The sequence below is a fragment of the Vombatus ursinus genome, unplaced genomic scaffold (genome assembly GCF_900497805.2).
Source record: "Vombatus ursinus unplaced genomic scaffold, bare-nosed wombat genome assembly UNPS02014789.1, whole genome shotgun sequence".
Classification (NCBI taxonomy): Eukaryota; Metazoa; Chordata; class Mammalia; order Diprotodontia; family Vombatidae; genus Vombatus; species Vombatus ursinus.
In genome coordinates, this window is record NW_020954567.1 from 25990004 (window position 1) to 26016142 (window position 26139).

Below are 26139 nucleotides of genomic sequence, written 5' to 3' on the forward strand. Positions count from 1 at the left end.
TTTTTAATTTGTCCAATTTTACTTTTTAAGGAGTTCTTTTCTTCAGTGAATTTTTGTACATTTTTTTCCATGTGGCTAATTCTGCTTTTTAAGGAGCTCTCTTCAGTGGATTTTGATATCTTTTACTATTTGGTCTTTTCTGCTTTTTAAGTTGTCATTTTCTCAGTATTTTTTATGCCTCCTTTATCAAACTGTTGACTATTTTTTCATTATTTTCTTGTATCACTGTCAGTTTTTTTTCCAGTTTTTCTTCTACCTCTCTTATTTGTATTTTCAAATCCTTTTTGATCTCTTCCAGGAATTGCATTTTTGGACCTGAGACCAGTTCATATATTTTGTCGTTGGATGTAGCAATTTTGATTTTATTGTCTTCTTCTAAGCTTGTGTTTTGCTCTTCCTGCCACCATAATAACTGTCTGTTGTCAGGTTCTTTTTTTGTTGCTTGCTCATTTTTCCTGCCAATTTCTTGACTTTTAACTTTATGTTAAAGTTGGGCTTTGCTCTTGTAGCATAGGCTGCACTGTCCCAAGTTTCAGGTTCTTTTGTGCTACTGTTTTCAGAGCTAATTCTGAGGATTTGTAAGCTTTTAGTTCCTCCAAAATGGTATAATCTAAGGAGAGGTGTAATTACTGTTCTCCTAGTCTGTGGTCTGGTCTGTGAGTGGCCTAAAGTACTATTTTCTGCCTTGGAATGGTGACCATGTCCTGATTCCCCTGGAGTCACATACTTTAGTGCATATGGGCAATACTACAGAGTCCTGCACCCAATGCCAGCAAAGCATCCCTTGTAATCTCCTTCTTACCAGTTGTCTGACCTACTTACTGTCTCTGGGCTGAGAACTCTGAAAGCCACCACTGCCAATTCAGTTGCCACCAAGGCCTGCTGCTGGATTGCCAGGGTATGGCCTGTGCTGGACTGTTCTCCACTCTCACTCCAGTGAGACAGACCTTTACTGACAACTTTCTACATTGTCTTGACCTGGAAAATTGTTTCACACCATCGTTTTGTTCTGCAGCTCCAGAATTCCTTTTGAGGCATTATTTTTAAGTTGTTTGAATGGGAATTTGGGATAGCTCAAGTAAATCCCTGCCTTTACTCCACCATTTTGGTTTCATTCCCAAGAAGGGTCTTAATCTACTTTTGCAAATATATTCTAAAACTTCTCCTAATTGAACTGTCCTTTCTGGATGGGCTATTCTACTAATTACTCTCTAAACTAAAGTTAGATATTGCCTACTTTTGTGTATTTTCCTCCTCCCCTTCCTTTCCATTGTAATAGCAGCTCACATTTCTATGACAAAGCACTTCTCCTCACCTCCACAATAACCTTGGGAGGTAAGTAGTACAGGAATTATCTCCATTTTGTAAATGAGAAAAGTGAGGCTCAGAAAAGTTGGATGAGCTGTAGGACTCTAGAACAATCATTTCACTGGCTTTATGCTTTAGTTTGCTCATTTGTAAAAGGAGGAGCCTGGACTTTGTCCCCATCCCCCTTTTTCCCTAGAGGTCTGTGCTTCTAAATGGTATAACCAAGACATGAATTTAGATCTTTTTACAGACCTAGCCTTTACCTGTCCTTCTCCATGAATCCTGTACCTAACCACTTATCACATAATGATCTCTCCTGCCTCTATGACATATAGTAATTGTTTACTAGCTTTCATTTCCCTCTATAGCTTTCTCCAATAAAGTTATAAGTTCTTTAAATTCATGTAGGATTCCTCATATAGTTTAGTATCTCCCGAGAGTCTTAGAAAGGTCACTGAGTGAATCCTTGCTAATGGACTGGTTAGTCTGCAGTAAATGGCTTCAGGGCACTTCCTGGTCTTTGTCTTTGTTTCTTCCACAACTAGGACAGGAAACAGGAAACAGTAGGTGCTAAATAAATGCTTGTTGAATCTAGTATTTCTTACTATGTATACATTGCATGGTTATACTTGTTGCATTTCTTGGTACAGCTCAAAAACACTTCTTTTAGTGTAATCTTTAGAGAAAGATCAGAATACAAGATAATAGAGTCTTGCCAATGAATTAGCAACATTAACTTGAAATCCTGAGTTCATTGAATAAGCTGTGAAAGACATCAAAAAATGCATATGTGCAGTTTAGCATGATCCAGTTCTGCAACCACTGCTCTCCCCAATCCTGCTGCCAATAGGCAGCACAAAATATTCCTTAATATCAAGGAAACACAGCAAGAATAAGAAAATTGTGAGTAGTACAAATTCTGTTATTGTAAAGGAAAAAGGAAGTGAAGGAAGGGAAATAAATCTTGCCAAGTGAGCCAGGAAAAAAAAATACTTGATTGTGACTTTCCCCCTATTATTTTCTCAAGTTCAATTCAACAATTCAGATTAAGAGAACAATGACTAGAATGTTGGGGTGGGGGTGTGACTCTAAACCATCTGATAAGTACCTAGGAAAATGAATCTGAAGGTATTATAGAAAAAAGGAAACCCTCTTTAACTTTGTTTTCAATCATTGGTTTTTTTTTCAATTAAAAATTCATTTCACTTTGGAGATATACTATTTCTTTTATTTAAGTGATCATTTAAGGAAAAAAAAAGTCTTGCTTTGCTTTACAAAAGACTCTATCCATTTGTGGAGAATTGTGTCTTTTGTTCATCTGCAACAGCAGTTGAATATAAATAAACTGGGAAACTTTGAATAACAATCATAACAATAGGGGAATACTTTAAACAATGCTTATTTAGATCGTCATCACAGAAATCTGTGCATTTTCACTGATTGCTTTGCCATGCCTGAAACTCTCTGTCCCCCCTAGCCTTCTGGCTTCCCTGACTTCCTTCAAGTCAGCTAAAACTCTACCTTGTGCAGAAAGCCTTTCCTGATGACCCTTAATGTTACAGTCTTCCCTCTTTTGATTACCTCTAATTTTTGCTGCATGTATCTTGTTTATACATACTTGTTTGCATAGTCTTTCTCATTAAATTGTGAGCTCCTTGAGAGCAGAGGCTGGTTTCACCTTTCATTGGATACCTAGTTTATTAGTAGCCAGTACTTTAAAAATGCTTGCTAATTTGATTTGATTTAATTCCTTAAGCTGCATTTTTATGCTGCTGAAACCAGCAGGCTGAAATGGCCAGTAAAGTACACATCCCCAGAAAGGAAAGGAGTGAAGTTCTGGGATCTCTGTGTGAAGTTACATGATTCTCAGGTTTAGTATACATTACCATGCTCAGACAATAACAAAGAACAAAGTTATATTTGCAGAAGAGCCTCCTGTAGGGGGGCAGCTAGGTGGCGCTGTGGATAGAGCTCTGGTCTTGGAGTCAAGAGGACCTGAGTTCAAATCTGCCCTCATATACTTGACAGTTACTAGCTGTGTGACCCTGGGCAAGTCACTTAACCCCGATTGCTCATCAAAAAAAAAGCAAAAAAAAAAAGAGTCTCCTGTGTAATTTTGGCCAAATACGAAATCTTCATGAACAAAGAGACAAAGTAGGAGGCAGACCTGAGTAAAACAGTCCAAGACTGCATTAAAATGAGGGGTATTTTTTGTCACTGGAAGAGTTAGAATGAAAGTGGGAAGGATATGTACAGATTTTGCCATGTACTTAGTTCTTCATTGTCTGGAATGAGGTTTATGATGCTTGAGTCAACTCTTCATACTCTTGAGTATTTTTCAGAAATAAGACATCACTTAGTTTCCAAAGGTATCTTGCGATAGGTGTGTAATTGTTTGTAGGGGCCTTCTTTCCTGTTTTTTTGACAGGTACACTAGAGAGTCACAGATAGTAATTATAATAAAGGCTAAGCTTCTGTCATTTTTTATTGTCCTGTTTACCTTAATCCTCTCCATTCTAAAAGAGGGGCAGTCTTTTGTATATAGAATGCCCTTGGAAGCCCAAACTGCCATTATTTTCCCATTTCCATTTCAGTTGCCTCAGTATTATTGTTGAACATTCCTGAATTATACCACAATATAGGCAGGAGGTTGACATTATTCAGGCCAATATATGTGTCAGGTAGCAAACTGACTGGTATGTTATTCTTCTTGTTATATATTAATCTGAATAACATAACATTTGTTGTGTTATTATTTGGTCGTTTTTCAGTTGTGTATGACTCTGTGACCCTATATGGGGTTTTCTTGGCAAAGATACTAGACTGGTTTGCCATTTTCTTCTCCAACTCATTTTACAGATGAGGATACTGAGGCAAATAGGTTAAGTGACTTGTCCAGGATCACATAGCTTGGAAGTGTCTGAGGCAGGATTTGAACTCAGGAAGATGAGACTCCCTGACTCCAGGCCCAATGCTCTATCCACTGCACCACATTGGTGCCATAATATACCATACCATACCATACCATACCATACCATACCATACCATACCATACCATACCATACCATACCAACCATACCATACCATACCATACCATACCATACCATACCATATCATACTCTATGGATGGGGTACGACCCCTGGGAAACTCCTTCATCCTGAATTTTCCTTGAACTTTCCCACATGGCCACGTCTCTGGCATTCACTTGAGGCATCGATTCCATCCCAACTGACCTTTCATTGTGGCCTGCACCCAATCTCCCAATTCTCTGTTACCTCTAACCTAGCCCAGCCCTTCATTGTCTATTACCTCTGGATCACCCTCAGCCACTTCCCACCCTTAATTCCATCTAGACTCCTTCTCTGTTCCCACAGTCTTCTGTATAAAAGATCCATCTTGCCTCCATTAAAGTGCTTAGATTCCATAAGAGTCTAGTCAATGCTGAGATTCCTTAAGATCTTGCCCACCTCTATCAGTGTTCTAATAAACTTTGTCTTTGGCTGAAAGAAGGTTTGAATTGAATTCATTCGAGGGAGTCCGCCATTGTACCAAATTTATCCATACTCATGTCTCCCATTTTTCATGTGAAGAAGATAGAGCTGACTTTAAGTTAAATATTTGGTTGTTTATAAATTACTGCTTGTCTTTGATGTTTTTCTTAATGCAGTTTATGAATCAGTAATTTGAGTAGTACTAGACAGATGTGAAGACATATAATTAAAATGCCTTTAGATGCTGCCTACAAGTTTCTTATTAACCTATTTTGCCTTCCTTTTTCTTTAGAAATTGGGCCAGTAACAATCACCACAGATCCCAAGAAATTTCAGTATGAACTCAGAGAACTCTATGTTCAGGTGAGTTGTTGACTTTCTCTTTTGTAATAAAACATTGTGAATTTTTGTTTCTATGCTTCTTGCGTCATTACTTCTTGGTTTGTTTGTTTTTTATATTATTGAATTAATTTTGTTTTCTATGTTAAAAGTTGCCTGCATTGACCATTTGTGATAAAAATGATAATTATTAATTCAAACATTAGAAGAAATGAGTAGGTCTAGCCAATATCATCTCCCAGTGCCATTCCAAGAATGTATAAATAGATAACTTTGATAAATATCAGCAATTTGTCAGTAAGCATTTTTAAGCAATTAATACTATTGTGTGCCAGGCACTGTGCTAAGTGCTAGATATACAAATCCAATCAGAAAGAAAATAGCACATGACCTCAAGAAACATATGTTATAATCAGAGAAAACAACACATAAATGGAAGCTTAAAAAATTGGGGAAGGTGGGAAGAGAAGAAGGTAGCTGGTACAGATGTCATGGTAGAGAAAGTCCAAAGAGTTAGGAGTATAAACGAGACAGGAATGAAGATATAGCTACCCTGGGCCACCTCCTTAAAATGGAGGTTCCCCACCCCTGTTATCTCAGTTGAGCTCTACAATAATACAGTGGGGTGAATACAAGCATTATGTTTTCCATTTTACAGATGAGGAAACTGAGGATCAAACAAAGTAAGTGACTTGCCCATGGTCACACAGCCAGTAAGTGTCAGAGGCAGGCTTTGAACCTAAGTCTTTCTGATTCCATGCTCAATACTACCAAATGTTTCCTATGTCTTTTGGAGATATGGTAAAACCATTTCCATCCACTCCTTTGTCTCTCCAGTGAGAACCCAATAACTATCTCCTTGTTGTAAGTTGGTTGATTTTAACTTCCTTATGTCTTCTTACAGAAATGTCAGTATTGATGTATCTCATTTAATAAGAGATTAGATCATTTCACTGGACAGAGATCTAACATTTAAGGTACTAGTGATTAAATAGATATTTATAGACCATCTGAAGACCAGTGATTCTTAGCACACCTTGAATACTTAAAACTCTTTACCTATTGGACTTCACTAGTGAAAGGGGTTTACAGTGAACTGAGACCTTTTAATATTTTTATTTGTTTCATATTTGCTCTGGTCAAATTATCTGGTGACTAACCTACCAGTTATGATAGAATTGATCCTGGACTACAGGCAGACATTGCCTGTTATTTGTGTTATCCTAGAATAGCCATTGAAAATCCTAGTTCATTTGACTAGCATGTTAAGATACCATAGTAGATCTCTTTGTGGAGATGATACTTTCTCTGAGAAGAAACATAAATGCTTTTGCAATTGGTTTTTTTAAATAATAAACCACATTTAAATGGTAAGTCAAGCAGTTGGCAAGCATTTCATAAGCATTTACTCTATGCCAGGCACCAAGCTAAGTGCTGGGGATGCAAAGAAAGGAGAGGAGAAATGCCCCTGTTTTTCAGGAGTGTGCACTTTAATGGGTGAGACAACAATGTAAATAAGTAGGTATATAGAGCAGATGAAGTTAATTTGGAAGACATTAGCATCTGGAGGGACCAGAAAAGGCCCCTTACAGAAGGTGGGATTTGAGCTGAGCCTTGAAAGAAGCCAGGAAACAAAGAGGCAGATGTGAGGAGCCAGGGCATTCCAGGCATAGGAAAGAGTCAGTGCAAAGTCACAGAGATAGCAGATAAAATATCATTTTCAAAGAACTGAAAGTAGGGTGGTATAACTGATTACCAGAGCATGTTGAAGGAAATAAGATGAAAGAAGACTGGAAAGGTAGGAAGAAAGGCTTTAAATGCCAAAGAGCTATTTATATTTGATCTTGATGGTAATAGAGAGCCACTGGCACTCACTGAGCAGGGGATGGGGGTGGCATGGTCAGACCTACATTTTGAAAGATTACCCCAATAGCTGAATAGAAGATGTAGTGGAATTGGGAGAAGGCAGGGGAGAGAGACACTTGAGTCAGGGAGACCAGTTAGAAAACAATTGCAGTTGTCTAGGTGAAAGATGATTGTAGATGAATGAATGGAGAGAATGGGGATGTGTATGAGAGATTTTGTGAGGGTAGAAATGACAAAATTCAGCAAGAGATTGGCTATGTGGGGTGAGAGAAACTGAGGAATTCAGGATGACCCCAATGTTTCAGGTCTGGGTGAGTGGGAAAATGGTGATGCTATTGGAAGTAATGGGAAAGTGTGAGGAAAAGATGATGAGTTCAGTATTAGGCATATTGAGTTTAAAATGTCTAAAGGGTATTCAATTTGAGGTGTCCAAGAGGCATTTGGAGATGGGTAACTGTAGCTTCACTAAGAGATTAGAGAATCAGAGAGGGAATAATTGAATCTATGGGAGCTGATGAGATCATCAAGTGAGATTGCATTGTTGTTAGTCTTTTGTTTTTTTTTTCTTTTTCTTTTTAAAACTTTTTTTTATTAATTTATTTTGATTTATCAATAATCACTTCCATAAGCTTTTGAATTCCAAAATTTTCTCCCTCTCCCTCCCCACTCCCTCCCCAAGATGGCATGCAATCGAGTATAGGCTATACATATACATTCCTATTAAACATATCTTCACATTAGTCACATTGTAAAGAGGAACTAGAACCAATAGGAGGAACCACCAGAAAGAGGAAACAAAAAAAAACAGAAGAAAAAAAATCAAATAGTATGCTTCAATCTGCATTCACACTCCATAGTTCTTTCTTTGGATGTGGATAGCATCCTCCATCATGAGTCTTCTGGAACTGTCCTAGATCTCTGCATGACTGAGAAGGGCCAAGTCCATTAATGTTAGTCGTCACACAACATAGCTATTGCTGTGTACAACATTCTCCTGGTTCTGCTCACTTCACTCAGCATCAGTCCATACAAGTTTTTCCAGGTTTTTCTGAAGTCTGCCTGCTCATCATTTCTTATAGCACAATAGTATTCCATTACATTCATATGCCACAACTTGTTCAGCCATTCTTCAATTGATGGGTATCCCCTCAATTTCCAATTCTTTGCCACCACAAAAAGAGTTGCTATAAATATTTTTGTACATGTGGGTCTTTTCCCCATTTATATGATCTCTTTGGGATACAGCCCTAGAAATGCTATTGCTGAGTCAAAGGGTATGCACATTTTTATAGCCCTTTGGGGATAGTTCCCAATTGCTCTCCAAAATGGTTGGATCATTTCACAACCATTACATTACAATACATTAGTGTTCCAATTTTCCCACATTTTCTCCAACATTTATCATTTTCCTTTTTTGTCATGTTGGCCAATCTGATAGGTGTGGTACCTCAGAGTTGTTTAGATTTGCATTTCTCTAATCAATAGTGATTTAGAGCATTTTTTCATATGACTATAGATGGCTTTAATTTCTTCATCTGAGAACTGCCTGTTCATATCCTTTGACCTTTTATCAATTGGGGAATGACTTGTATTCTCATAAATTTGACTTAATTCTCTATATATTTTAGAAATGAGGTCCTTATCAGAGACACTGGGTATAAAAATTCATTCCCAGTTTTCTACTTCCCTCCTAATCTTGGTTAAATTGTATTATAAAGAAACAATCATCAAAACTACTTGGTACTGGCTAAGAATAGTGTGGTGGATCAGTGGAATAGGTTAGGTATGCAAGACAGTAGTCGATGACTATAGTAATCTACTATTTGATAAACCTAAAGACCCCAGCTTCTGGTATAAGAGCTCATTATTTGACAAAAACTGTTGGGAAAACTGGGAGAGAGTATGGCAGAAACTAGGCATAGACCAAAATCTCACACCATATATGAAAATAAAGTCAAAATTGGTTCATGATTTAGATATAAAGGCTGATACTATCAGCAAACTAGGAGAGGAAGGAATAGTTTACCTGTCAGATTTATGTAGAACAAAAGAATTCATGACCAAACAGGAGATAGAGAATGTTACAAAATGCAAAATGGATAATTTTGATTACATTAAATTGAAAAGTTTTTGTACAAACAAAGCCAATGCAACCAAGATTAGTCCTTTGTTTTCAAACAGGACCAATGACATCAGGAGGGTCATGTCTTGACTTTAAGTGAATTGGATTTGAGTGAGGCAGGGCTGTGCAAAGTCATCAGTCTCACTCTTTCCTCCGGAATGATCTGAGTCATAGGAGTCCAATGGTAAGACATAGGTCAAGACAACTGGAGATGACCCCAGATGCAGTGGGAGATGTTGGCCTTTTTAAGCTAAGGTCTTTCCCAGGTCTCAGTTTGTCTGAGGCAACACCCATTCAGTAATTAAAAGCTTGGTAAGAATGGAGGCCAAAGATGGCCAAGTGAGATTGCATAGATCAAAAAAAGAAAAGGATCTAGGACTGAGTTCTGGAGGACACCCACAATGGGAGAGCATGACGTGGATGGAGGACTAGCAAAGGAGACTGAGAAGTGGTTGGATAGACAGGAGGAGAACCAAAAGGGAGGGAGTGATGTCACAAAAACACAGGAGAGAATATTCATAAGGAGATGGTATTAACAGCCACCCAAATACCTGAAAGGTATAGAAAATATAAAGTCCCAATGTAGTTATACATTTGATTACTACAAAATAAAAAGCACTCAACTCAATGGAGCAAAATAGACTTAAAGGTTCCCCAAAAATATATCTTCCATATATATGTTAAAATCATACATGTTTCTTTAATAGGTGCAGCCACCAAGGTAGTTAGATATTTTTCAATATATAATGATGCATAAGGTAGGAAAGTATGTATCTCTTGGGACAAGAAGGAGGAATTGTATGAAGAGTTTGGGAAATAAGTCACAAACCAGGCATGGAACCATCCCATAGTATTACAGAGGGAGTTGAACTCTCTGGGCATTTGCCAGAAATATGTAAGTCTATAGAAGCAGAAGAGTTGATAATTAAAAAATTTCATTTTTCAAAGCTATAGCAAGTGATGAGGTGACCTCCTATTTACTAGATTCTGGCAAAAAAGAAGGAGTTGATAGGAGAAGACTAACAAGATGGCTGCTGCTCACTTTGGGGCTTCACATTGGCACAAATGATACTGTCAGAGGGAACCTAGAAAACTTTGCTAAAAATTAGGAAGCCTTGGATGAAAAACTGAAAAGCATTTGCATCATTGCTGCCCATTGAAGACGGGGGTTTCAGAAGAGAGAAGCAAATTTGGGAAGTAAATTTGTAAGGGTTAAAAAAATTGATGATTGAAGATGAAATCTGGATTTCTGGACCATAGTTTAAAATAAAGGAATGATAGACTCTTGGCCAAGGAAAGGGCACATCTAACAAGGGCTGGTAATCACTATTTACCTGGAGTTTTGAAAATCTAATTAAAAGAGTTTTGAAGTAAAAAGGAAGAAGAGGGAGAAAACTGCCTATGTATATTCCAGTTGGAAATTGTGTAGAATAGCCAAAATGGAATCATTCATTCATGTAACAAGCATTTATTAAGCACCTATAATATGCCAAGCACTGTGACAGATACTAGAATACAATGAGAAAGAAAAGGATACTTGCCCTTCAAAGAGCTTACATTCCTTTGGGAGCAAATAATATGAAGACAGATAAGTTAATACAAAATGTTATTTTTCTTTTTGTATTTGATCTGTGATTTCATTGGTACATGAAATTCCCACCAAGGGAGCTCCCCCTGCCATGAAAATTTCCTGAGGTACTGAGAGGTTAAATGATTTGCCTCAAGGTCATATAGCCAGTGTGTGTCAGAGGCAGAATTTGGGTCCAAATCTTCTTGACTCTAGGGCCAAGATCACCTACGCCACTGACAAAGTAAATACAATTTGCAGTGCCCTTATTCATGAAGCAGGGCAGCTAGGTGGCACAGTGGATAGAGTTCCAGGCCTGAAGTCAGGAAGACCTGAGTTCAAATCCTGTCTCAGACACTTAATATCTGTGTGACCCTGGGAAAGTCACTTAACCACGTTTGCCTCAGTTTCCCCATCTGTAAAATGACTTGAAGAAGGAAATGGCAAACCACTTTAGTATCTTTGCCAAGAAAATCCCAAGTGAGGTCATGAAGAGTCAGACATGACTGAAACGATTGAACAACAACAAGCAAATACTCACACAGCAAAGGAGACTTCCTCAAAACCATGAGTATCTAGTACCTGAGTCATTTGGCTCCTACTTTTTGAATGAATGGTAAAACATTGTTCTTTTTTAATATGAGGTGACAATTTTTAAAAATTGTATTCTGTGATATATAACTATAACAAAAGTAAGGAAGGCATGTTATCTTAACATTTTCCTATCATTTCTTTCACTAATTTCTAAAGTCATTCCAAAAGCATATTCATGTATGCAGTAAACACTTACTAAGCTTCTGCTGTGTGCTGGATACTGTTGATCCTGACTTACAGGTCTTAGTCACTTACTTGGTAGCCTTTCTAAATCTTGTAGGAATTTTTCAGAAAAAAAATCACTGATATGAGAAGAAATAATTCTATTTTTATTGCCTCAAATTTGCAATAACCAGGAAACTACTTCAAGATTAAAAAAGTAATTGTCAGGGGCAGCTAGGCAGTGTAGTGACTGGATAGAGCTCAGGCCTTGGAGTCAGGAGGACCTCAGTTCAAATCCAGCCTCAGACACTTGATTTACTTGCTGTGTGATCCTGGGCAAGTCACTTAACCCCAACTGCCTCACCAAAAAAGAAAAAAATAAGTAAATTATCTTGGTTTCCTTTCTCATTTCTTCCTTACGCATTTATAACATCCCTCCCTCATAATACAATTCAGTGCAATTCAGCACATATTTCTGGAGCCCTAGGTAAATCAAATGAACAACTCTCTAATGAGTATCACAAAGGTCAGCTAAAATTATGGCAGGATTTGTAATTACAGAATAAATTATTTTACAATTTGTAGGGAAAAAAAGCATTGTTATTTTGTTGAAAAGACCACTCAACTTAAAAAGAAATCTGTAGCTTTTGTTTCCTTCTCCTCTACCCCCACTTATCTGTAATATAGAAAAATCACTTTAAAAACAACTTAGATTCTCTTGAAAATAAGAAGAGAAAACAAATTATTTCAAATGGCATGCAAATAAGTTGGAGCGCTGGGAATGAAAACCTTATAAACATGGAGTGAAAAGCCTTGACTCGAGGCAAATTCTTTAAAAGATAAACTTGAGTATGTGTATGCTTTTACAGCAGTTTAAGTAATATTCTTTCAGCCTTCTATCCTTTGAAATTAGCAAGAATCAAACATTTTAAAAGCCCATAAAAGAAGAAAAAATTCTAGGAAACTACCTTGATTGCTATGAGATTTACAATTTTTATGTTTCAGTGTATGGCAGGTTCCAGAAACTAAAGAAAATCTTATAAATACTTCTCCTTTGGGAAGTCCCTTAAGGAAACCAACTTGGAAAAAAGAAACTGACCACCAAGAATTAAATCCAAAAAATAGACAGAATCATCACATAGTAACTGGATAGATATGGTGAAGATGGGGATGTTGTCCAATTATTCTCATTCTTTAATGAGAACAGAAGAAGAATAAATAGGCTTAGTCTCTGGCAGACTAAAGATTGGGGAGAAAATTAATGTTAAATTGTAATCATCAGAACAGTTGGATGACAGAGTAAGCTGCCAAGGGAGGTTAGGAAAATGCTATAAACAGACATGCTTAAGAGTGTACTAGACACCTACCTCTCTGCCGTGAAAATTAGGAGAACCTGATGAAGCTGCAGTTTTAACTTATTTATGTTTGTAGCAAAATAAGTTGCTATGGTAACCCTTTATCCTCTGTTTATGAACTCTGTTGTGCCAAGAGAATCCCTTCCCATAGCCTAACTCTAAGATGTTACCTCTAAACTGATTTGTCACCTTAAAGAAGATAGCTAAGAAGAGGTGGGAAAGGAAGAATTTTTTCCAAAGCAGGGGAAAATAGAGGAAATAAAAGTCAAGCTGATGTAGTATTTCCCCCATTAGATTGTGAACTCCTTTACAATTGGGATTGTTTTTTACTTCCTTTTGCATCCCTTACACCCAGAATTTTGCACAGCTCCTCACATATAGAAGCAAATAGGTAGGTGCCTAATAAATGTTGATTGATGGACAGTAGTGCTGTTTCTCACACATTAGGTCTTGCTGTGTTTGTTAGTAGTGGTGGAGGGGACCGAATGCCAGGCCTGGAATCAGGAAGTCCTGAGTTCAAATGTGACTAGAAACACTTACAAACTATATGACCCTGGGCAGTCACTTAACTGTTTGCCTCAGTTTCTTCACCTGTAAAAGGAGCTGGAGAAGGAAATGGCACACCCCTCCAGTACCTTTGCCAAGAAAACCCCAAATGCGGTCGTGAGGAGTTGGACATGACTGAAAAATAACTGAACTTGAAAACTGTGCTTATTAATAAACATTCTGCATTCCTTTGGCGAATGGTGGTGATATACATTTTGTAATGGGAAGAGAAAGTGACAAAGAGTGTAACTTTAATGTTCACTAGGCAAAGAGGGGGAAAGCATTTAGATACCAAAACAAGCAATTTGAAATTGGGTTTAATTTTCATTTATTTAGAGTTGGTTTCTTATAATAAAAATTTAGAGCTGAGAGAGATCTCTTAGGTCACCTGGCCCAGTTACTTCCTTGGACAGACAAGAAAACTGAGACCTGAGAGAGGGGAAGTGCCTAGCACAGGATCACACAGCCATCAAGGGTCAAAATCAGAATTCGAAAGCACATCTATGACTCCTAATCCAGACCTATTTCCATGGTACCCAAGCCTCATACAGGGTTAGCAACTGAATCTGGAATTTTAAAAGAAGTTCAACAACTTTGTCTATAAACTCTCTCCCCTGAACCTGTGCCTTTTGCCACCCTCAGTCCAGTAAGATGAGAGTCATACTAGAAGCATGAGAAACTGTGGCAGAGTAATGTAGTTAGTCATCTGCACCTTCAACTTTTTCCAAAGTGGTTAACAACTGGTCGCTAGGGCTACAGACTGTGAGTGTTGCTGTCGGACAATAGACTAATATTTTCCTTACCACTAGAGTGATAGCTACAAAAAATGGCTTTTTCTTCATATCTTGGTGGAGCCTCCCCAGGGAGCTGTGGTTGGCCCTGTGCTATTTAGTGTTTGTCGCCATAACATTCTTATCAAATTACTATACTTACATACTTTTCCTTTGAGGTTTTTACTCTAAAATAGGAGAATAAGGAATCATGGGAGGATTTGGGTACTGCTCTGCCATCACCCGCAGCAAGTTCCATTAATCTTTTAGATGCATTCTTCCCTCACCCTTTCCCATTTACTAAACCTCAAATTGAACATCAATTAATGACAGAGTAAATTTAACCTAAACCTAATATTTTCCATTTCATCACCCATGCCTTGCTACATGAAAAATTTAAGTGAGATTTCAAGTATATTTATGAAAGAACTAGGGAGAAGATTATTTTCAAGTGAATGAAAGATGGTTATTGGCATTTGCAAATTCCTTTCCATGTAAGTTTTAGGTTTGGGTCTTAAACTCCTTTGTTCCAGTCTTAAGCTTCTTGACTGAGTTTCTTCATAGGGTTGGATGGAAACCTACAGCCATATACTCTCAGGATGGGAGGTAAGGAAGAGACAGAGATGAGTAATGAGTGTACTAAGAGTTAAGTATGTGGGACTCCAGAAGCAAGTGCTGATTTTTCAATCCCCTCCTGTTGCCCAGAGGCAAACAACTGGTTCTCTACCTTTCTAGTTTCACCCTTTGCCTTGGAGAAGAATCTCCCACTAATAAGATTGCTCTTCTAAGGCAGATGAGAGAGGGATTTCTTTACTTCTTCTTCAAAATGCGGCTTACTTTTGAAGAAGAATAGTGTTGGAATAGATGAGTAAAATATGATGTCATAGTTACTTAGTGAGAGTAACTGTCATGGTATTCTGAGCAGCCCATTGGGATGCAATGCCTCAAGTTGCATGCTCTAAATGGTCTTTAGCCAAATGAAGGATTATTCCTTGTTCAATGATAAGTACAGAATTTGATGCAGTTGAGTTTTAATTGGTTAAAGGTTGTACCATTTTTCTTAGAAATGACTGAATGGTATATAGGACTCTTAGAATTGAATTTAGACCTAGTTCCTAATCCTATTAGAACCACACACCAGGGGATTCCTGTTCTATCTAAATCTGTTAAGCTTTTCAGTTTGTACAAACCCCATGCAATGTAGTCTTTCAACTTGAAAAAGAAAGTCCCTAAGAAAAGCCTTATAATTCCACCCTGCAAATTAGTTTCAGCCTGCTCCAGAACACATTCCGCCTAATTTTATGATTGAAGTCTCAGAGGTGACTCCATCACCACTCTTAAATTCCTTCAGATAGAGAGTATAAATTGAAGTGTTTTTGGTGGCGGCCGGCAGTCTGCTGTGTTGGCCTGGAGCTTTTAGTCATTCATGGTAATGAAGGCTAACACTGCAGAGTGAAATGCCATAGGTAATTTTAAAGCATTAGTATATTCCTATTTATTCCTATTCTTGCACATCAGACCTTGAAGAGAGCCATTTAAGAAATAGCCCTCTTGACTCATTTGGGTCCAAGTGTGCTCTGCTCTCCTGAACTCATACTTGTGGTGCTAATATACAGAAATGGCCATGATGCAAGTTTGCAAAAATGAGAAGAAAAGGATCTTGGATAATGAACATTTAAAAAAATAATGAAGCTGGCTGTTTTTATCTTATTTTTTCTTGGCAGGCTTTCATTACTTTGTCCCTGGTTATGCTCTTCCATTTTCCGTAATCAGTGTAAAAGATCACCTGCTGCACATTTCAGAAATATGTAGATTTTCTCAGTCCCAGACTTTACTCACAACTGAGCCAGGATGCCATTTGTTTGTGAAATATCCCAGTAGTATTTGCAAATCTTCCCAGGCCCTAAATCACTTGTGTTACTCTTTGAATCCTTAGTCAAGACACACATGATCTTATCTGCATAATTGCTTACAATGTTTAATAGAAGTTATATGAAGTTATTTTCATTCTGTGTAGTTTGGAATTCAAACTATTGAGTCAGTCATAGGGATAAAAGTTCAATTGAAGTCCAATATTCATTCAGAAACCGTATTAAAGTAGCCACAGAGGTCTTCTTTAATTGTACTCCCTTTCACTGAAAATAATGAAACATCTGAGGAAGGACCCATTTAGCAGATGGGAAGGTGAAACAGCCTTCCAGAGTACTTTTTTGAGTATTAGTTGACTTTCATTCCTGAGATCAGCCTCTATTTCCTCTCTGCTCTGGCCTCCCTTCTATATTGTAAGATCTGGAAAGAAATACCAAAAGTCACTCAATGCAGTTTACTTCCTCCAGGTAAAGTGATTCTGCTTTCTTCTCCAGTTAAGGAATTGTGATGGTGGAAAGAACACTGGACTTAAGAGACTATGGTTTGACTTTTACCAGTACCTTTAACTTACCCTTAAAATCCCTGATGTTTTTGCATCATTAAAAGGTGAAAATAATTTTCTATCTATCCTATAGGATTGAGATCTTATATGGAAAATTGTTTGTAACTGTGAAGTGTCATATAAATGTGAATTATAGTTATTAATCCAGTCCATTATCTGATAAATAAAAACTAAAAAACTCTAAAAGAACAGCGTGAAGTCACTGGGAAATTAAAAAAAATATTCAGAGGAAGTCAATGGGCAAAGGGAAATAAGGTAGGTAGAAAATTCCAATTAGATAGTTGGATTTTGTCTCTAAAATCAGTCTTTTGGCTTGTTTATGTTAAGTGTAGGCAGCCAAGGACTAAAGATACCTGAGCAAATAGTAGCATTTTTATCCCTGTCTGTGTGATCCTGGACAAGTAAGTCATTTAACCCCTACGTAAAACTGGAGAAGGAAATGACAAACCACTCTTGTATCTTTGCCAAGAAAACCCCATGGACAGTTGGTCTACGGGGTCACAAAGAATCAGACATGACTGAAGAACACTCCTAGAAGAAGCTAAGCTGGTCATTATATTAGCTGAGGAGAAAACAAGCATAGCAGTGTGGCAATTCGCCCCAGCAATTAGGCAGGAAGGTAAGTCAACTGAGCTACAACAAAAGTTAAGGCCTGAAGACGTCACTTTGAGCAAGGATAGAGGACAAGGTGACTTTTGTCCTGATCTGCACAGGGTGGACAGTGTTTGAATTCATACCAAGGTTTAGTAGTAGTATTAATAATTGGCATTCATAGTACTTTAAAGAACTCTGAAAACATTATATAATTTATAACACCTATATGTGTAAGCAAAAAATGCCAGTCATAGAGAAGATAAGTTAACCAGAGAAACACTTTTGTTCTATAAGTTATCCAGGAGAACCAAATATTATTCATGGGGATACCCTGTTATACTAATTAGCTTACTTAAGCCTAGAGGCAATATAATGGTCCCTAAAGTCCCCATGGTTCCTTCCTCTTCAGCTTTAGGAAGTTTATTTTAGATAAAAAGTTATGAGTTCAATCATAATCACTCCAAACCCCCAGTAAGGGAAATTCCTAACATTTAGGCAGAGGCTGGGCTCTCTGCCTAACTTGACATTTATATCTATTTCCAGTTAACCCTTTGGCTTCTTTGTGATTGAGGCCAAATTCAGTTTCCTGGAAACATTTGGGTGATAGAACAGCGGATTATATTATAATGCCTGTGGATAGACAGGCACTTGGAGAGGTAGTTGGGGAAAGAGCTGACCATTTTTCAGGACTTTCAGCCAGGATTTTCTGCTCTGGGATGCTGATAGAACCTATGATCCTTTTCTGCTGTAGTTCAGTCCTACTTTTGCTGCTCAGACGTATACTGGAAGCCCCATTTTCTGTAAACTTTAGACTACTAGACCCTCAGAATTTCTGTCTGGTTCTGAGATAGCACCTTCCTTTTATGCAGATTCTTTAGGGCATAACAAAATCTCATTCACAATGGCTTTGCTTGATTCAAAGAGGTGTACAATCCCTGTTCACACTTAGTTTCCAATGATTCAATTAAAAAGTGTTCTTATCTAATAAAAGTAATTAATTTTAAATTGATGAAATAATAAGTAGAGACAAGTGACACAGTGTGCCCTCACTTGGTTGGGATGGGGGAAGGGTCAGATAAAAACACTAAGACAGTAGTTTAAGGAGCAGGGTGGTACACAGAAAGAGCTTTCTTTTTTTGTTAATTATTCTTGCCATCTAGATGCTAAAGTCTGTTGTTTCTATACTTTTGAGGGATTGCTTCAATTGCTGTCAGTACCCTCTAAATTTGGAACCTTGGTACAAAACTCCAGGCCCTTCTTCCTAATTATAGCTTTGTTATTTTAATTTGTCCCTGCCCTCCTTTTCCCTAATTAGTGCAGATAATTGAATTACTTTTGCTAGATGTTTTGTACTTTCCACAGTAAGCAACAAATACAATTTGTGATAAAGGAAGAGAAATAACTTTCTGTTTATGTGGTTTAGTATTTGGAAGAATAAATATTTGACTTAAGTCAAAACTGTAATATAGTCATGAGTTTTAGAATAAGGGCCCTCAAGAACAAGTTTTTCTGTGAAAAATTTAACAATTTTTGAAGGGGATGCACTGATAAGTTTTAAACTCTCCTCTTTTTTCCAACATAACTGCTAGTTCTAAAGAAGTTCTATTTCCAGTATGAAAAGATGTTCAAATGCCTATTCACATCTTTCATGTGTGATACACTGTGCCTTTGAATACATGATCTTCTAAGAGAAGAATGCCTACCAAGCTAGACACCATAGAATAACACTTACATCATAGGAAGAAGAATTGCTATTGAGATGCCCAGTAATTCCCTGGAAAAAAAAATCCAAAGCCATCAATATATCCCATGGCTTACACATAGTTACACACAAATCCACAAGGTATGGGTAACAAGCAAGATGAATTAGCATTCCTAACAAAAGAAGTCGACTCTGATTTTATGAGTATCATTGAGATGTAGTAAAAGTGAACACAGGACTGGAACATGACTGTAGAACAATATATCTTACTTAATAGAAACCGAATAGAATTTTTAAAAGGTAATGAAGAAGCCTTATTTATTGGGAACGTATATTCTTGTGAGGAAATGTGGGAACCCAGGAAAGGTAATGTGGAGAAAAGCATTTGGATGAAATAGCAATGGTGAGATAATCAGAATTTATATGGTCATCCAGGTACATTATAGACCACCTAGAAAGAAGGCTTTTGATGATGAATTTGAGAAAAAGATCATAAATGAAGCATGTTATTGCAATGGGGACTTCAAGTCTGTGGACATCTGTTGAAGTTCTCTTACTGCCAAAAGCAGGATAGCTGCAAAATTTATAATGTCTTAATGATAATTTCAGCATTCAAATGGTAAAAAGGATATGGCAAGGGAAATTGCTGGAATATACCTGTTTCTCATCAGAAAGGAAAAACTGGTTGCTTAAGTAAAATGACAGGAATTTTAGGTTTCTATGACCATTGTATCATAGAGTTTGATAGAGCAGAGAAAAGCCAGATGTAATCTTATATGCCTCTTAGTTTTGGGGACAGCAAATTTAAAAGGATTCAGAGAAAATAAAGTCAAGTGCCAATGACTCGATTTTATGCAGGGGAAGCTGTCTCAGAGAAGATGGGAAACTCTCAAGAATTAGCATTAACCAACTGAGATGAATAAAAAAACACGTATAGATAGAAGATGGAAGCACAAGTTGCCTCAAATGAGTCCTAAATCAGAACTAAATCTCCTAAAATCAGGAGAATACTGTAGATATAGCATATCTAGATTTCAGCAAGATGTTTGACAAATCCTTGTGGATAATATGGAAGTATTAGGGCAAAGTGGCATAGCAGATACCCCTTTGATCAAATCAGAAGTTTGAATTCTAGATAGTAATGAGGAAAGAAAAGACTTCATGTAATCATCATTCATATTGTGCTTTCATTAGCTGCTTTAGGAAATTATGCACGTAAGTTCATGTATGTCTTGGCTTGCATGTCTATAAAAATACCAACACAAATGATTTAAAGACTAGAAGGAGTTATTGAAATTTCGCAAATTGTATTCTATTTGGTTTTGATATTTGAAGAGTTTGAAGTTTAAAGAGTAAATAGGAGGCAATTAAAGTTTATTGAACTGGGGCACAAGTTAACAAGGGTACATGCAGGCTAGATGTTTTAGGGCAAGTTGGACTTTGGACCCTATTGCCAAAGGTTGGCAAACCTTCCCTAGGGAAGTAGAAGAACCACAGAATCAGCCACTTTGTCCAATTTACAAATGAAAAGAATACCTATTATAGCATACCCAATAAGGCATCTTCCAACTTCTTGAAGACTTTCACAGAGGGAAACCCACCACCTTTCAAGGCAGCCCATTCCACTCAAACAACTTTAATTGTCAAGAAGTTCTTCCTGACATCAAGCCTAAATTGGCTTTTTTGAACCTTTCACCCAGTGCACCTATGTTCTATCCTCCAAGGCCAAACAAAAGAACTAATCCCACCTTCCATGTGTTAATCCTTCAGATACTTGACGAAGGTTATCGTATACCCCCACCCCAAGTCTTGGCTAAACATTCTAAGAAAGAAATCAGCAACTATTTTCCCTCGGGTATATATCTATATCATCTATATCTATATCTATATCTATATCTATATCTATATCTATATATATGTATATATACACATATGTATATATGTATGTATATGTATGTGTATGTTTGACTATAAATTACTGAAATCAGATCCTTCTCTATTGTGAAAGAGGGAGATGGTTAAAGATTGGGAGAACACAGGACACCTAAAAGAAGGGAACAGGTGGGGAAGATGCTATTGAAGATGGACTTTCCCAGATTCACAGTTTTGCCTAAGGTCTCAGCCCTTTGGACCTCCAGTAATGTTCAAATGGAAGCTATTAGTAGAGCTATTTTAAGCTATACAATACATGATAACTTTGCTTTTATAAAATCAATTTTTATGAAAAAGTATTTTTAAAATAGAAAATAGAATCTACTTTGTTATAAAAGTATTGGTTTCCAAAGGATTCATTATTATTATAACAATCTTCATAAACTTAAAGATTTCCTAAAGATAAGGGAACAGTCACATATTGTATTTTGAGAATAGAGAAGGCTACCTGTTCCAGTGATCTTGAAGTGGGATTGGCTTCTACTTGGATCTCCTCGAGATCAAACATTTTGTTCTGTAAGATATTAAGGAAAATTCTTAGAATGAATAGGATTAAAACTATTACATGTAGTGCTAGGGATTTGAGATTCAAGCTGTTCTTTGAAGCTATGGACTTGAATTTCATCATCTAAATGCTTATATGAGTATCAGTCTGCAGCAGGAGTCATGCATAATGAAATGCCTGGGATGTAGCATCTTCCTTTGTTTTGATTATGGAGACTTCTGGTTTGGGAGGCTCTAAAATATTCTTATTGTCTCTGTAGTTAATGTTTTCTGTGAGTGATGAAGCCCAATATATGTCACCGATGCATTAGAACTCTGTAACAGTTTTGATTTATTTCATGCTGCTTGGATGTACAGTTCAACTTGGAGGAATGGTTTCCATGTGTACATTCTATTTCCCTGGTTGTAGAGCTACACATCTGCATTTCAAGAGGAAGAAAAACTGAGAGTCATCACTTTTTATTTAACTTTAGTTTTATTGAACTCCGTACCTTAGTCACATAGATCATGGATTAACAAAAAAGTATATAGAATGTGCAGTCAAAAAAGGTGGCAGTTCATGAGACTGGGATAGGTAAAATTCAAACTTGGGTTAGGTAGGAAGTACAGTTGGGCAAGCCAGTTTCAGTGCAAGGGTACATACTGTGGTTATTAAAATAATTGCATTGTGTAAAAGTTTGATCCTCACAGTGAGCTATGTATAGAGTTCAGCTGACTCAAATGCAAGTTCCCTCTTTAAAGAAAGATGGAAAATGGAGAGAAAAGAATTTAAACATTTATGCAATAATAGGATTTATGGGATAATAGAAGAGGAAAATGTGTGAGATTGCTTGCTTTTAAGAGAATAGTTTCTATTCTTCTGGTCTTCTTTTTTGATGAGCATTTTTCCTGTAGAATTTTGACAGGATTCATCATTTCGCTTCATTGCCTTTTTTAGACTCTCATAGATTCAGTTACAGTGTCCCTCCCGTAATAACAGCATCCTCTCCTTAGAAACTATAGCATCAAAAGTAAATTTTTGTTGATGCCTCATGGTTTTTTTGCCACAATCAAATCTGGTCACATCTTCCCCACACTGGACCTTCCCTTATAACAAAGAAAACTATTTCAACAAAACTGACCAATAAAGTGACAATGATGCACCATTCTGCATCTGCAAAAAGCCACTCCAGTACAAGAGGAGGGGAGTGCATTTTATCACCTGGGTCTGGAGTTAAGTTTGGGCATTGCAGATTATACATGTTAATCCTTGTCTTTTTATTGTTTTGACTGACAAGATGTCAATTTAATCTTATTGATGTTTTAAGGAATTAATTTTTAAAACATAATTATCAAAATAACTGAGGTCACAGGGACATTTTCCCTCCTTCCATTTGAGGAACAACATTTATGATCAAGTGTGTCTTTCTTTTCTACACAAGTATTTTTAGTCAGTCTAAAATACTTTTAGCACTTTGAAAATATTACTGTCAGTAAAATATGACAGATACTGAAACATGGACCATAATGGAGGTCTTCTGGTTCCTTTTTGTTCCATTTCCAAACTCAAATGAAATCTAAGACTGAAAAACAGCCAGATCTTTTGGACATATTTTATCATATCATCTTTTTCTTTCTTTCTTTTTTTTAGGCAATTGGGGTTAAGTGACTTGCCCAGGGTCACACAGCTAGTTAGTGACAAGTATTTGGTTTGAGGTTGGATTTGAACTCAGGTCCTCCTGATTCAGGGCCGGGGTGCTCTATCCACTGTGCCACCTAGCTGCCCCCATCATATCATGTTTTTCTTGAAAATACACAGCTGTCTTCACATTTTACCTTTAGTTATCTCTTCTATGTAAGTTACATTTGAGTAGCTGATGATAGTTCAAATTGAGCCTGACCCTTCCTCCCCTGGCCATCACTAACTAGCTTTGTTTATCCAAAGGATGGGGAGGTTTTTCCTTCTGTGCTTAGTTGCAGAGTAACAAAGTAATACCTGTCATAGTAGGTCATATTTATTTAGTATCTTGATAATTTATAAAGTGCTTTCCTCCTATCAATTCTATGAGTTAGGTAGTGAGGGGACCAGAATAGCATGATGGCTAGAGCATGAGACCTGCATTTAAATTCTACCTCAGACACTTATTAGCTATGTGGGCAGGTCACCTCTCTCAATCTCAGTTTCTGGATCTATAAATTGAGGATTATAAGAGCACCTATTTCATAAGGTTATGATGAGGATCAAATAGCATAATAAGGTAAGGGCTTTGCACACTTTGGCTTGTAAAGCAACTGTTGCTTCTCCCCCACTTAATGCCTTTACTGTGCCGTTTTTGGTGAGGTTAAGTTACCTTTCTGGAAGTCACATGTACTATTGGCAGCTGGGAATTCATTTTCTCCTTTGGTCACAAATCAAGAGAATCTGGGAGGGCTCAAGTTGTTTTCTTCCCTTCTCATTTTCTTGAGGATAGATTGCTAATGAGCCCTTTGTATTTGAAGGAAATATTTTTTTAAATATGTGGGTAGAAATCTGAGTTGATCATCATACTTCCTCTTACCTTATACCCATTTTCCTCCTTCTAAAAGGTGGTGTTTAAGGGAAGAAATATGATATAAAAGAATTACATTGGATAGTGGGTCTGTGGGCCTGGATTTTTATTCCTCTTCTAACAATATTTAGCTGTGTCATCTTGGCAAGTCATTTATCTTTTTTAGGTGTCAGTCTCATTATCTGTAAAATAGGGGGCTGAACTAAATGATCTATACGGCTCCCTTCAGTTCTGATGATACGTAAGGGGAAAAAATATTAGGCTTATTACAAACATGAATGAACAAATATACCTTTTATGGGTGTGAGGGTGGAGAGTAGAGAAGGGTGAGAGGGATGAATGAGAGGAATAACCTTTCATCCAACCATCTTTAAATAAGACTTTCTCCTTTCTGGAGAAGGCAATGTAAAATTGAGAGGCTTTAATAGTTTTTATACAATATGAATTTTAATCTTATGTCTTGCCAATGGACTTTTAATATTATGTCTTTCCTATGGACTTAGACCAAGAGAGAAGTGCTGAAATATTTTCAAAGGATATTTCTTAAGTTTGTTTGTTTGTTTGTTTGTTTTTGTGAGGTAAAGCACTGGGGGACAAAAAAAAATGGCAACCTGACTTTGTGGGCTTTATGGCCACATTTGTGAAGTCTAGAAATCTGAATCAGCATTTGTGTGTTCAAAACTTCCATTAATTCAGTTCAAATTTTCTGAACTTTTGAACAGCTGCTCATTATTGTTGTTAATCGTGTCAATGTTAGTTTTTTTGTATTTAGTTTTACCACATTAGCTGCGTCTTAAGATCAAAAGACTACATAATGGTTAATGTCCACAGTAGGGAAAACAATTAAGAAATTAATGAATTATGTTTATCTGTTACTATTCTTGGAATTATTTGTTTGTTTATAGTAAAACCTCAAAATATTGCTTTGATTATAGATCCTTAGTAAATAAAAGTGAATGGGATTTCAGATCTTATATTTCATATCAGCAACAAAGATAGTTTTATCAAATATGTTCATATCTTAACTTATTTGATTAAAGTAAAAGACTAAAGAAATAACTAAAACTTTTAAAATAGCATAAAGAATGAATTTGTTAACAAGAATTCTTTGCTATAGAAATTAACCAGTTTTCTTTCCACTGGAAAATATTAAAGCAGTGGTTTTCTTTTCTTTTTTTTTCTGAACAGTGAAGTGTTCTTTATCATTAGGAATTGCAGCTCATTGAATGCTTAGGATGGCAATGTTTTGAGAAGGTGAAAACATTTTTATCTTCACAGGTTCTCTTCAATAAAAGTAGCCATCTTTGTTTAGTTGTTGGTTTGTTTGGGATCTGATTTTCTTTTACATTAGTGCAAATGGGTAATAAGCAAGTTTTATTTGGTGAATTGCCCTACTGTGTATACTGGATAAGTAGAATTTAAATCAAATAAAATTATTTATAAATTTTTTTATCTGAAATAATATACCATCCAAAATTTTGTGTCATGCCCTTTGAGAAACACTAACTTAAAATGCTTTATAAACATTATCTCTTTAAAAATGAAAATTTTGGTAAAGAAAGTTTAGGAATAAGGATTGAACCTGTGGTTTCATCGATAGAAGAAGGTCATGGTAGTGCCTCTGCTAATGAATCCAGCACTTCTCTGCTACTTCTAGTCTTAGTTGCCTAGGGCACTGGGAGGTTAAGTTACTTGCCCAGGGTCACACAGCTAGTGTGTGTCAGAGGTAGGAATGGAACCCAGTTTTTCCTGGCTCCAAGGACAACTTGGTGACCATTATACCATGCTACTTATGGGGAAATTATGGGAGGGGGGGAATTTTACCTGGGCAAAATTGTTTTATTTTAACATCTCCAGCAAAGCCCGCTACTTGCTACAGATAAAACCTCAGAAAGCTTTACGAATATGTAGTCCCATAATTGGGGATGATATAAATGACTGATATTTATATATCACTTTTAAATTTTGCAAAGCATATCCAATACATTTGTTCAATTGAACCTTTCAGCAAGCCCATGAGAAAGCTATTACAGTTAGTCTGAACTCCATTTTACAGATGAAGAAACTAAGGCTCAGAGCAGTTAAGTGATTTGCCCATCGTCACTTGCTAGATTTATTTAAGGCAGGATAGGGATCTAGGGCTTCCTGATACCAATTCTAGGGCTGTCTCTACTATTACAAGGATTGTAGACCTAGGTCAAGGTCTGTAGGAAGAAGATGCCAGAAACAGAGTTTCTGAATTCCTGAGTAACTCAAGTGGTTCAACCTAAAAAGAAATCCAAAGCACCCAACCAAGTATATAAATTTAAACCTTGCTATAAATAAAG

At 36.9% G+C, this 26139-nt stretch overlaps 1 protein-coding gene across 1 annotated transcript in view; it reads left to right on the forward strand.

Annotated features, from left to right (window-relative positions):
* HMCN1 (hemicentin 1) overlaps positions 1–26139 on the forward strand; it is a 514295-nt gene that overhangs the window by 104040 nt on the left and 384116 nt on the right. Inside the window, exon 2 of the mRNA XM_027868406.1 lies at positions 5093–5163. Coding sequence (XP_027724207.1) covers positions 5093–5163 — 71 coding nt within the window. The remainder of the gene's footprint in view (positions 1–5092; positions 5164–26139) is intronic.